The following is a 13379-nucleotide window of genomic DNA, read 5'->3' as shown; positions in this document are numbered from 1 at the left end:
GTGTCTGTTTGTATACTTCATAAATCTTACCTTGGGGCCCATTTGGGCTAAACCTTCTCTTTTATCTCACCTTTCATTCCTGTCTCTCTCCCTCTCTTTTTTTCTTTTCCTTTTCTTTTTCCTCTCATTTGGGTGGGGAACCCTGATTTCTCAGAAGCATTCCAGAGTGCACCTTGACTGCACCGCAGTCGATACACCCAGCTACACCCATTCAGCCATCTCTCCCCAAAATGACTAGGAGGAGGAATGCCCAACAGAAGAAAAATACAGAGGATGGACCATCTGCAACAGAGCTAAATGCTATCAACATAGACAATATGTCGGAAAGAGAATTCAGGCTAACAATTATCCAAGCAATAGCTAGGTTGGAGAAAGCCTTGGGTGACCAAACGGAATTGATTAGGGCCAAACTGAAAATGACCAGAGATAATGTTTTCAATATTAGGGAAGAGCTGAAAGCTACCAGGGATGAGCTTCACAATGCTCTCAATGAGTTCCAATCTAATCTAAATTCTCTCAATGCTAGAGTAACTGAGACAGAAGATAGAATTAGTGATCTGGAGGACAAACAGATAGAGAGAAAGGATCAGGAGGAAGCCTGGAACAAACAGCTTAGAAGCCACGAAAACAGAATCAGGGAAATAAATGATGCCATGAAACGTTCCAACATCAGAATTATTGGAATCCTTGAAGGGGAGGAGAAAGAAAGAAGTCTAGAAGATATAGTGGAACAAGTTCTCCATGAAAATTTTCCAAATCTCATGAATGGAACTAGCATTCATGTACTAGAGGCCGAAAGGTTTCCCCCGAAGATTACAGATTCTCGAAAGTCCTCGAGACACCTAATAATAAGAATGAAGAATTATAATTGTAGGCAGAACCTCCTGAAAGCAGCGAGGACAAAGAAGATCCTTATGTACAGAGGAAAGCCCATCAGAATAATGTCAGACCTGTCCACAGAGACCTGACAAGCCAGAAAGGGCTGGCAAGATACATTCAGGGCACTGAATGAAAAGAACATGCAGCCAAGAATATTTTATCCAGCAAGACTGACATTCAAAATGGATGGAGAGATAAAGAGTTTCCAAGACCGGCAAGGCTTAAAAGACTATGCAACCACCAAGCCGATACTGCAGGAAATATTAAGGGGGCTTCTTTAAAGGAGGAAAAAGCCCAAGACTAGCATTAAACAGAAATATAGAGACAATCTACAGAAAGAAAGACTTCATGGGTCTGTACTCGAGAAACTACAGAACACTCATGAAAGAAATTGAAAAAGACACAAAAAGATGGAAGGCCATTTCATGCTCTTGGATCGGAAGAATAAACATTGTTAAAATGTCTATACTGCCTAGAGCAATCTATACTTTTAATGCTATTCTGATCAAAATTCCACTGGTATTCTTCAAAGAGCTGGAGCAAATAATCCTAAAGTTTGTATGGAATCAGAAGAGACCCCGAATTGCTAAGGAAATGTTGAAAAACAAATATAAAACCGGGGGCATCACGTTACCTGATTTCAAGCTTTACTACAAAGCTGTGATCACCAAGACAGCAGGGTACTGGCATAAAAACAGACACATAGACCAGTGGAACAGAGTAGAAAGCCCAGATATGAATCCTCAACTCTATGGTCAAATAATCTTTGACAAAACAGGAAAAAATATACAGTGGAAAAAAGACAGTCTCTTCAATAAACGGTGCTGGGAAAACTGGGCAGCTATATGTAGAAGAATGAAACTCGACCATTCTCTTACACCGTACACAAAGATAAACTCAAAATGGATAAAGGAAGTCAATGTGAGACAGGGATCCATCAGAAACCTAGAGGAGAACATAGGCAGTAATCTCTTCAATATTAGCCACAGCAACTTCTTTCAAGATATGTCTCCAAAGGCAAAGGAAACAAAAGCGAAGATGAACTTTTGGGACTTCATCAAAATCAAAAGCTTCTGCACAGCAAAGGAAACAATCAAGAAAACAAAGAGGCAAACCACGGAATGGGAGAAGATATTTGCAAATGACAGTACAGACAAAAGGTTGATATCCAGGATCTATAATGAACTCCTCAAACTCAACACACACAAAACAGACAATCATATCAAAAAATGGGCAGAAGATATGGACAGACACTTCTCCAATGAAGACATACAAATGGCTATCAGACACATGAAAAAATGTTCATCATCACTAACCATCAGGGAGATTCAAATTAAAACTACACTGAGATATCACCTTACACCATTCAGAATGGCCAAAATTAGCAAGACAGGAAACAACATGTGTTGGAGAGGATGTGGAGAAAGGGGAACCCTCTTACACTGTTGGTGGGAATGCAAGTTGGTGCAGCCTCTTTGGAGAACAGTGTGGAGATTCCTCAAGAAATTAAAAATAGAACTTCCCTATGACCCTGCCATTGCACTACTGGGTATTTACCGCAAAGATACAGATGTAGTGAAAAGAAGGGCCATCTGTACCCCAATGTTTATAGCAGCAATGGCCACGGTCACCAAACTGTGGAAAGAACAAAGATGCCCTTCAACGGGCGAATGGATAAGGAAGATGTGGTCCATATACACTATGGAGTATTATGCCTCCATCAGAAAGGACGAATACCCAACTTTTGTAGCAACATGGACGGGACTGGAAGAGATTATGCTGAGTGAAATAAGTCAAGCAGAGAGAGTCAATTATCATATGGTTTCACTTATTTGTGGAGCATAAGAAATAGCATGGAGGACATGGGGAGTTAGAGAGGAGAAGGGAGTTCGGGGAATTTGGAAGGGGAGGTGAACCATGAGAGACTATGGACTCTGAAAAACAATCTGAGGGTTTTGAAGAGGCGGGGGGTGGGAGGTCGGGGTACCAGGTGGTGGGTATTATGGAGGGCACAGATTGCATGGAGCGCTGGGTGTGGTGCAAAAATAATGAATACTGTGATGCTGAAAATAAAAAATAAATTAAAAAAAAAAGAATCAAGGGGAAAAATGTGTTCTACTAGTTGACATTTTATATAACTCATTTAACAATAATGCTTAAGATATGCAGTAACTCCAAATCATGAATTCATATTTATTTTAACTTCATTTGAAAAAAAAAAGTAAACATTCATTTAATTTTTGGGGAGCATTATTTTCTATTTTACAGTATATGAACCAGCAAGTATCTCTAGTCCTTTTCCCCCTTGATTCTTTACATTTCTAGTTTCATTTCATACTTTTCTAACAAAATAAATTACTTCTCAGAAAAAAAAAAAGAAATAACAAGTGTTAGTGAGGATCTAAAGAAAAAGGAACCCACTCTTGTAAATTGTGTAAATTTGTGTAAAATTCATAAAATTCTGTAAATGTAAATTTGTGGAATCACTATGGAGAACAGTACACAGTTTACTCAAAACATTAATAACAGAAATACAGTATGATCCAGCAATTCCAAACCTGGGTATTTATCTGAAAAAAATTAAAGCATTAACCCAGAAAGATTTATACATTACAGCATTATACAATAGCCAATGTATAAAGACAAACCAAGTGTCCATTGATGGATGAATGGATAAAGAAGATATGAATAGAATAGAAGTTAACCAAAACTGAACTAAAAAATAAAGAGAAAAAAGAATAGGAAAAAAAACCCAGCATCCAAGCAGTGTGAGACAATATCAGATGATATTATGTACATGTAACTGGGCCTGCAGAAGAAGAGAGAGAGAAGAAAGGAAATAGGTGAATAAGTAATGGCTGAAATGTTCTTTTGTCATTTTAAGATTTTTTTTATTTATTTGACAGAGAGAGAACACAAGTAGGCAGAGAGGCAGGTAGAGAGAGAGAGGGGGAAGCAGGCTCCCTGCTGAGCAGAGAGCCTGATTTGGGGCTCGATCCCAGGACCCTGAAATCATGACCTGAGCCAAAAGCAGAGGCTTAACCCACTAAGCCATTCAGGCGTCCCAGCTGAGAATTTTCTAAAGTTAATTACAGACAGCGAACTACAGATCCAATCTGTGAGAACATCAAGCAGGATAAACTCTAAGAAACAAACCACACCTAAGTATATTATACTCAAGCTTCTGAAAACCAAAGAGAATGAGAAAATTCTAATGGCAGTCAAAAAAAAAAAAAAAATCACCTACAAAAGCCATAGATAAAAATTACTACAGACTTCTTATCAGAAACCATGAAAGCCAAAACAAGACAAGGCAAAATGAAAATCAACAAAATAGAACGGCACTTTAAAATGAGGATTTAGGAATATATTATTATAAGATATTAATAATACATATGAAGCAGTTTAGTATTTGAAAGTACTTTCAGATTAATTTAACATGTATTTTAAATCCTTGGGCAACAGCTAAAACTTTAAAACCTGAGAAAAGTAATTAGTCCATAGAGGAGACAAAATGTAATCATAAAAAATGCTCAATTAACTCAAGAAAGGGGGAAAAAGAAACATAACAAGTGCATTTCAAAACAGAAAAAGAATTAGCAAGATGCTAGATTTTAATCCAACTAAATCAATAATAACTTTAGATGTGAATTATGTAACTATATCAGTTAAGAGGCAAAAACTATCAAATTAAATATTTTTAAAAGTAATACATAATTATATGTTGTCTACATATATATCCACTCTACATAAAAATCCACTTTATATACAAATACTTAAAGAAAGGTAAAAAAGTAGTGCACCTTGGTGGCTCAGTCAGTTAACAGCTCAGGTCAGGATCCCAGGGTCCTGGGATTAAGCCCCAAGTCAGGCTCCCTGCTCAGTGAGAAGCCAGCTTCTCCCTCTTCCTCTGCCCCTTTGGCCCACCTGTGCTCTGTCTCTCAAATAAATAAATGAAGTCTTTCAAAAAAAAGATAAAAAGTAGAAGGATAAAGAAAAATACATCATGCAAACCACTAACCAAAAGAAAGCTGGAATAGGTATATTTATAGTAGACTTCAAAACAAGGAAGATGATCATTACATAATGAGAAAGGAGTGAATTTTCCAAGAAAATATAACAATTCTAAATGTAAATATAACTAAAAACAGAGCTTCAAAATACACAAGACAAAAATGGATAGATCTGAAAGGACAAATGAATAAATCCACAGTTATATATAAAGATATCAAAACTCTTCTCTTAATAATTGATACAGTAAGTAAATACAAAACCAGTAAGAATAGAGATTACCTAAACAGTACCATCAATCAACTTAAGCTAATGGAAATATATAAACAAATGCAAAATACACATCTTCGCAAGTGTACATGGAACATTTACTAAACTGACGATATTATGAGTCATAAAACAAACCTTAACAAATGTAAAAGCATAGAAATCATACAAAGTATATTCTTGTATTTTAACAGTATTAAACTAGAAATCAATAACAGAATAATACCTGGAAAATCTCCAAGGATTCAAAAATTAAGCAACATACTACTGACACATAAATAAGGATGAAGTCTCAAGGGAAATTTTAAAATGTTTTGAGCATTTTTGAAAATGAAAATACAACATATCAAACAGTGCATTCAGGGAAATTTGTAGCCATAAATGCTCATATTAGAAAAGAAAAAATTCTCAAGTAAGTAATCTCAGCTTCCACCAAACAAACAAAAAAACAATCTAGAAAAAGTAGATCTGATTCAGTCCAAAGGAAGCAAAATAGAAAAATGTCAAAGAGCAGAGAAGAAATCACTGAAATAGAAAACAGGAAGAAAATAAAGCAAATAAATAAATAAATAAGGCCAAAAGCTAGTTCTCTGAAAAGATCAATAAAACTGATAAACTTTTAGTCACAATGACCGAGATAGAAAGAGAGGAGACAGGGTGCCTGGGTGGCTCAGCGGGTTGAGCCTCTGCCTTTGGCTCAGGTCATGATCTCAGGGTCCTGGGATAGAGCCCCGCATCGAGCTCTCTGCTCCTCAGGGAGCATGTTTCCCTCTCACTCTCTCTCTGCCTGCCTCTCTGCCTACTTGTGATCTCTCTCTGTCAAATAAATAAAATCTTTAAAAAGAAAAAATAAAAGGAAAGGAGACACAAACATACCAATATCAGGAATGAAAGAAGAGCCACCACCACTGACAACTAAGATTAGAAGGATATCAACAAAATATTACAGACAACTCTGTGCCCATGAAGTCATAAACTTAGATGAAACAGAACAGAATAAATCCTTAAAAGATACAAATTACCAAATTTGCTCAAGAAATAATCTAAATTATGCTACATCTATTAGAGAAATTAAATTTCTAGTTAAAAGTCTTTTTAAAAAGAAAATTTCAGGTCCAGATGGTTTCACTGGTGAATTTTACCAAATATTAAATAAGAAATGCTATGGATTCCATAAAATAGAAAAGGAGGGAATATTTCCAAACTCCCTTTATGAGGCCAGCATTGCCCTGGTTCTAAAATAAAGACATCACAAGGAAAGAAAACCAAAGACCAATGCCCCTATGGAGGTGGAAGCAAAACTTCTCAGTAAGACATGCACAAATTGAATTCATTGGAATATAATACATCACAATCGAGGAGGTTTAGTCCCAGGAATACAAGACTGGATCAATTTTCAAGACCCATGTTTAGCCATATTAGTGTATGAAAGAAGAAGGACTTTGTTTATGACCTTAGACATAGGATACAAGAACGTGATCCTCTTGGCCATCAAAAGGAATGAAGTACTGATTTATGCTATAGTACAGAGGAACTTCAAAAACATCAAGCTGCATGAAAGAAACCAGATACAAAATACTAGATCATGTATGATTCCATTTATATAAAATGTCCAGAAAAAAACCAAATTTATAGAGATGGAAAGCAGATCAGCGTTTGCCTTAGGCTGGAGATGGGAGCAGGGGATTTAGCACAAATGAATGTGAGGAAACTCTTTAGATTGTGGTAGTGGTTGTAAAACTCTACATCTTGGATTGTATACTTACGATCAGTAGATATAATGGTGTATAAATTATATTTCAACAAAGTTGCTTTAAAAAAAGTGACAATCAGGGCGCCTGGGTGGCTCAGTGGGTTAAGCCGCTGCCTTCGGCTCAGGTCATGATCTCAGAGTCCTGGGATCGAGTCCCGCATCGGGCTCTCTGCTCAGCGGAGAGCCTGCTTCCCTTTCTCTCTCTCTGCCTGCCTCTCCATCTACTTGTGATTTCTCTCTGTAAAATAAATAAATAAAATCTTTAAAAAAAAAAAAAGTGACAATCAGAGAAAGACAATTATCATATGGTTTCACTCAAATGTGGAATGTAGGAAACAGTGCAGAGAATCATGAGGGAAGGGAGGGAAAACTGAATGGGAAGAAAACAGAGAGGGAGCAAACCATGAGAGACTCTGGACTCAAGAAAACAAACTTCCTCAGGTTGCAAAAGGTCACGTGGGTGGGGGGAACGGGGTAACCAGGAGATGGGCATTAAGGAGGGCACGTAATGAGCACTGTGTGTTACATGCAACTAATGAATCATTGAACACTACATCAAAAACTAATGATGTACTGTATGTTGGCCAACTGAATTTACATAAAATAGTAATGATAATAATAATGTAAAAATTTTTCAATAGTGACAAGAGAAAAAGAACCAACAACAACAAAAAAGAGACTTATTACAGCCATTAAGAACTAGATAGCCATGGATCCAGCCCTGGCAGAGTCCCTTCCATTTATTAGGTCAGATGTGTAGAAATCAGTGAGAAGAGGAAATAAGATTAATTCTTCCTTAATTACAACTTGTGTAGAAGGGTGTAAGGTACTTGAGGAAGCACCTTGGGATGTTCTAGCCAAGTGAGCAGTTCGCCCCATACTTTGCAGTACTGAAGAAGGCCTTCCTGCCTAAGGGAGAAGAACAGTGTGGGCTGAGCCTGGCAACAGGTTTGGATATTAACCTGGGCACAAAAGAGACCCAGGAAAGTGTGTTAAGCAGAGGAAATCATAATCAATTTAGTCTTTAAGAGCTTGATCCAGCTGTTCTGTGAAGAAAAGATATAATCCCCAAAGGCATAGTCTATGATTTTTCCATCTTTGAAACTATCACAAGGGACAACCCACTGAGAGGAAATAGGAGCTACTCAATCCATGGCTGTTAGTGAATTCATGTACATCCGTTATTCACTCCCATAGTTTGCAGTCTGGCTAAAATAGGCTGACTCCAAGAAAACTAGGTATGAGTCCTCTCTCAGCAATGTATATAGCCCATTTCTTTTTTTTTTTTTTTAAAGATTTTATTTATTTATTTGACAGAGAGAAATCACAAGTAGGTAGAGAGGCAGGCAGAGAGAGAGAGAGGAGGAAGCAGGCTCCCTGCCGAGCAGAGAGCCCGATGCGGGACTCGATCCCAGGACCCTGAGATCATGACCTGAGCCGAAGGCAGCGGCTTAACCACTGAGCCACCCAGGTGCCCTATAGCCCATTTCTGAACTCTGTCCTTGCAGGGGAAAAAGAACATCATCTCCCTTTGATTTACCCCACATAATTCCCTCACCTTCGCTCTAGTCATCTCCATGAGTTGCTTCACTAACAATGGTGATAGAAGCAGAACTTGCTCTTCATTCCCCGTGACAAAAGGCATGAATTCCCCAAATTGCTTTGGAACCCAGCTGAGGCTCTGGGGGTTGCAGGGAAGCAGGGGTTTCCTTTCCAGGCCTGTTCTTATTGAATACCAGCTGCACAGGCTAAGGAGGTTTGGGCAGGCAAAGGAGGAAAGACTCTTCATCTCTAAGACATCCTTACCTGCAGGTGGGAAAGCTGCTCAAAAGCACTCTTCTCAAATTTGTCCATATTGATGGTGGCCAGAACTATAGAGAGAAGAGACAGGTGCTGCATGAGGTACGGTGCCAGTGCCAGCAGGGGAAGGTTGCAGGCCCACACCCTGCACACAGAAGGAAGATGTGCTAAGTTGGAAGGATAATGGGACTCTACTCATAGTCCATTTTGCAAAGTACAAAGTGTTGCCATTTATGTCCTCACATCACTGGACACTTGTAAGGACAATGCAAGATAAGAAGGGCAGTTAAAATTAATCACATTTTGTGTAGAGAAGTAAAATAGGCCAAGATCATACAACCTGATTAGACCTAGGAACAGAATACAAGTTTCCTGATCCAAATTCAGCATACTTCTCACCATACCATCATAATGAGGGGGAAGAGCCACCAAAGAGAAAGGGAAAACAGCAATATATGGAAGTAACAGGTCTGAAATAAGGACTGCCTAACAGATATGCCCCTGGATTCAAATGACTGCTGATAATACCTTGGTCGTTTTCCTCACTATTGTTACCTTATGATTCTGGTCTGAACTGTTCTGTTACCTCACTCTCTAGGATGAACTCCACTCAGAGTCCACAGTGACCTCCAGCTATAAGATCCCAGGTCTAGAACTTGGCCTATGCCAGCTTCCTGACACATGTGTTATCTTCTGATTCTCCATGTAGCTCTCCATTGGAAGAGTTTTCTCTTAGAAGACCTAGATTCTAAGCCATGCCCAGCACCAATCCAGATTCTTGGCCCATGGAAAGATTATGAAAAGGGTACTGAGGCCATAAGATCTTGATTACAGCTCTGTTTAAAGACAACATGAATGAGGGAAAGAGATACGGTTTTTTTGAACTCTTCACTTGGACCTTGAGTCCTCTTCGCTATCAAGTTTCTGGAGTTCTCTTCAAGGTACATGGGAAAAAGAGACATCCAAGATATACCTGGTTCAAGATTCAAGCTGGCTGGTGAAGAGCTTCAGTTCTTCCTTAAAATAAGTCTAAATTTGTACCTCCTTTTATGCGGCCTTTTAGCAGATTTTCTGCTTCATCCGAGGTCATGAGCAGTTCCACAATCCCTCTTTTCAGCAGGGCCTGTGGAGAAAACTGGACAAAATGAACCTACTTCCCTTACTCCCATAAGAAGAAGGAAACATAAGGAAGTTAGGGAAAAAAATATAGCTTGGGCTCATTTGGGCAATGTGTGAGCTAGAGAGAAAGGTTTGAATTTTGAGTCTGACCATCTGCAGTTCAGTAAATTATGGGAACCTTGGTCTCTGTCCCAGCCTATGTTGTTCCCAAGGATGACCACAAAGGTAGCTGTGTTACGGGCTCTGCCAGCCATGGACATAGCCTCAAGAGAACAAACCCAAGGTTAACGTTTATAAGGAAGCACTTGAGGGAGGCTCTAAATCCAAGAGAGAGAGAGAGAGAGAGAGAAATGAAGCATTTTGTGCATGAAGGGAAGAGGCCAAGGCTGTGGGGACCACAGATAAACTTTATAAAACTTGCATCCTAACTGGATACTCAAAGGAAGCAAGGAAGTCTGTCATGGCTTCAGGGAATAGGGGGAATCTAATTTGCAAATTGTATTTACTAAGGGCTGAGTAGCAGACAGATGGCCAGAGGGCAGGAGGACCCTATCCGTGCATTTTACATGTTCACTGAGCCATGTCTAGGCCTGACATGGAAGTCAAGTAGTAAATCTGGAAATCAAGAAAACACAATGCTAACAGAATGAGATTGATTTGATGGGGGTCTAACATGATGCCCCTGAGAAAAGTTAGAAGGGGGAATCCTTCTAACTTGTCCAGCCCTAGAGGCCATAGCTGTATGGCAGGAGCCAGGATGTCCAGGGAGCCCGGCCCTGCCCTCTTTCCCCTTTTGTCACCTACTCACTCTTCCTTGCCCAGCTGGCAGCTCCTCCCCACTCTTCCCCACTGCTTTCCAGGTCAGCCCACCCAAGGGTCTCTGTGTGGACACAACTAACATGCAACCCCACATTCTGCTCAGCAACCTAAGGAGGAGGTCCAGCTTACAATCGAAACTCATCAGCTTCTTCACTGTGGGAAATCAGGGACAGGAAGGGGTCTGACCCATCAGAAAGGCAACCAGGCAAGACTCCAGTCATTTCCCGGCCTGAGACATTCCCCCCATTGAGGAACAAAGACAATAGAAGAAAGAATGTTAACACTACAGGTCAGAAAGCTGCAGGATGAGAGCCATCGACATTAAATTCATGAAGCATTATTTGTTATGGATGTAAATTTACCAGCCCCCAGATTTAAGGAGAATTATGGGTCACAGAGATAAGAACAGAAAGGAATAATTTCTCCACATCATGTTTTATCTCCTAAGAAAGTTATCTGAGTACATCCTGACAACATTGCCGACTCACGGAGACTCTGAACTTGATTTCACATATTCTCATCATCCATAGCACCTACCACAGGGTCACCTATGCAGCAGGGCCTCAAAAATGCATGCCTATAAAGGTGACAGAGTGAGGAAGGAAGGATGCAAATATGAGAACAAATCAAGTGTCTCTTACCTTTCGAACATAAAGCATGTAATCTTTATCCTTGGCAAATGAACCATATTCATTCTCCACCTGCACTGCAATGATGGGACCTCCCTTATGGTACTGAGAGACAAGGAGATCAGGGGGGAATGTAAAGTGACTGGTGGAAAAAGCCTGCAGTCTCCGAGTTTCCTGCTAAGATCACACACCTCGTGGGTGAGCTTTGATCCAAGTAGTTACCTCGTGTTCCTTTGGTGCTCCCTCTCCACCCCCGGGTCCTGGAGTCAGTCACCTCCAGGCACTCATCTATGCACAGAGGCCTGACTTCCCTAGTCTTTGGAGATAAGCAACTCCCACAGTTTTCCCTCTATTTCTCCTACTAATTATCTGCTTAAATATGAATCTCAAACCTACAAACTCCTCTGCTCGCATGCCTACCCTTTCACTTTCCCCAACAAATCAAAGAAGGAACACCCTTCGTCCCCCTGCCTTAGGATAATGCCACCACTTGTGAGCGGAGTCCCCCTTCCTCCTACTGCCTGCTCTCTGCCCTGTTCCCTCTACCTTCAACCTTCAACCTTTCCTTTCAAACCAACTGACCTCCAGTATCATGGAAACTTATTTGGAACCCTCATAGCAGAGAGGGAGAGCTCATGCACCCCAGGACTGTTTCTCCACCCACAGTTCTCTTGCTCTTTCCGTTTTTTTAAATATATTTGACAGAGATCACAAGTAGGCAGAGAGGCAGGCAGAGAGAGTCTTGCTCTCTCCTTCTTAAGAGCCCTGTGTCTTCAAAGAGTTACCAGTAGTCTACGCTCACTTTTCTCTGCATTCATGCTTTGTTCTGTTTGATTTGGTTTGTTGCTTTGCTTTCTCACTTTGACTCCGCCCCCCCAACCACCATGTTAATTCTTCCCATGCTGTTGTGCCCCCTGTCATCAACAGTAACCTAGCTGAAATTATACTGAAATTGTAAGTTTTTAATGTTTAACTTAATCTTTCAACGTCCTTCCACACTCAACTGCAGAAAGAAGTGTCTCCATACTGAAGGCAGGGGGAGCTCTTGACAGCCTGACCACTTCAGCCCCCACCCTTCATCCGCCCTATTGCCTACAGGGTAACCGCCAATTGCAGAGTGAGGTATTCCCTTTTGGACAATGGGACAGGAAAGAATGAGGGTGTGTGGTGGGATTTCCTCTACAGCCCCACCTTTTCCCACTTTCCTACCTCACTTTCTGTGCCCCACACCAGCTGAACTTCTTCCAGGTCTTCAAACTCCTCATTCCATTCCTTGCTCTCTGGTCTTTACCCATGCTGGAGACTCCTGACCATTGCTAATGCCTGCCCATGCCTCAGGTCACTGTTTAAGTTACTTTTTCTGGAAAGTCATACCCTGAACCTCCCTTCCTCTCCTGTTTCTACCCTATGAGGGGTGCCCTGCACTTCTCCTACTGCAGCAATTTCTCCTCATATTGGAAGTGACCATTTGCTTCCATGGGGCAGGAACCATGTCTGTCCTTCTCATCACTGGAAGCTTAGTTCCTACACAGCACCTGGCACATCGCAGCTGCTTAGAATTCCTTGTTGAGTGAACAAAAGTATCCCACACTGATGAATTAAGAAAAATTGTTTGTATTATTGAATCATATCTTCTCCCCAACCTGAAGGGTGAGATTCCTAAAAACTGCATCATAAATTCACAGCTGACCTTATAAAACAGTGTTAGAAGAATAAAAGTCCCGAGTAAAATAGGAAAGATACTCTAAAAATTATTTAAATATAATACTTAAAACAATGAAGACAACCAGATAGAAAACCTTAAGATACTAACAATTTAGTAATAATAAGTCCTATAAATTTCATTTGCACTTGAAATTTCTTGCTTCTTAAAAATTTCCTAGGATCTCCTACCTCATGATTCCAGCGGGGAATCTGTAAATTCGCTTTGCTTGCTGCATCTGTACTGATGGTATGTGGCATTTGTACTTGTGCCTAAACTTCCAGGCAAACATTCAAAATCTTTCTAGTTTTAAGGCTTAGAGATTTTTGCCCCTGCATCTTATACCACCTATATGGCAGAAATGCAGCCAGAAACATAGGGTTTTCAGCCCTTCTAGTGA

The 13379-nt window shown here is 40.2% G+C and overlaps 1 protein-coding gene across 4 annotated transcripts in view; it reads right to left on the bottom strand.

The window, feature by feature from the left end:
• The window catches only part of LOC309840622 (beta-galactosidase-1-like protein 3), a 51736-nt gene that overhangs the window by 27712 nt on the left and 10645 nt on the right, over window positions 1–13379 (bottom strand). For all 4 annotated transcript variants that reach the window (XM_082682842.1, XM_082682844.1, XM_082682843.1 and 1 more), the window contains exons 7-9: window positions 11290–11382; window positions 9752–9833; window positions 8717–8781 (exon numbers count right to left, since the gene is read on the bottom strand). In XM_082682842.1, the coding sequence (XP_082538968.1) occupies window positions 8717–8781; window positions 9752–9833; window positions 11290–11382 (240 nt within the window). The remainder of the gene's footprint in view (window positions 1–8716; window positions 8782–9751; window positions 9834–11289; window positions 11383–13379) is intronic.

The sequence above is a fragment of the Mustela nivalis genome (genome assembly GCF_964662115.1).
Source record: "Mustela nivalis genome assembly, chromosome: 9".
Lineage (NCBI taxonomy): Eukaryota > Metazoa > Chordata > Mammalia > Carnivora > Mustelidae > Mustela > Mustela nivalis.
This window is presented reverse-complemented; position numbering and strand designations above follow the sequence as displayed.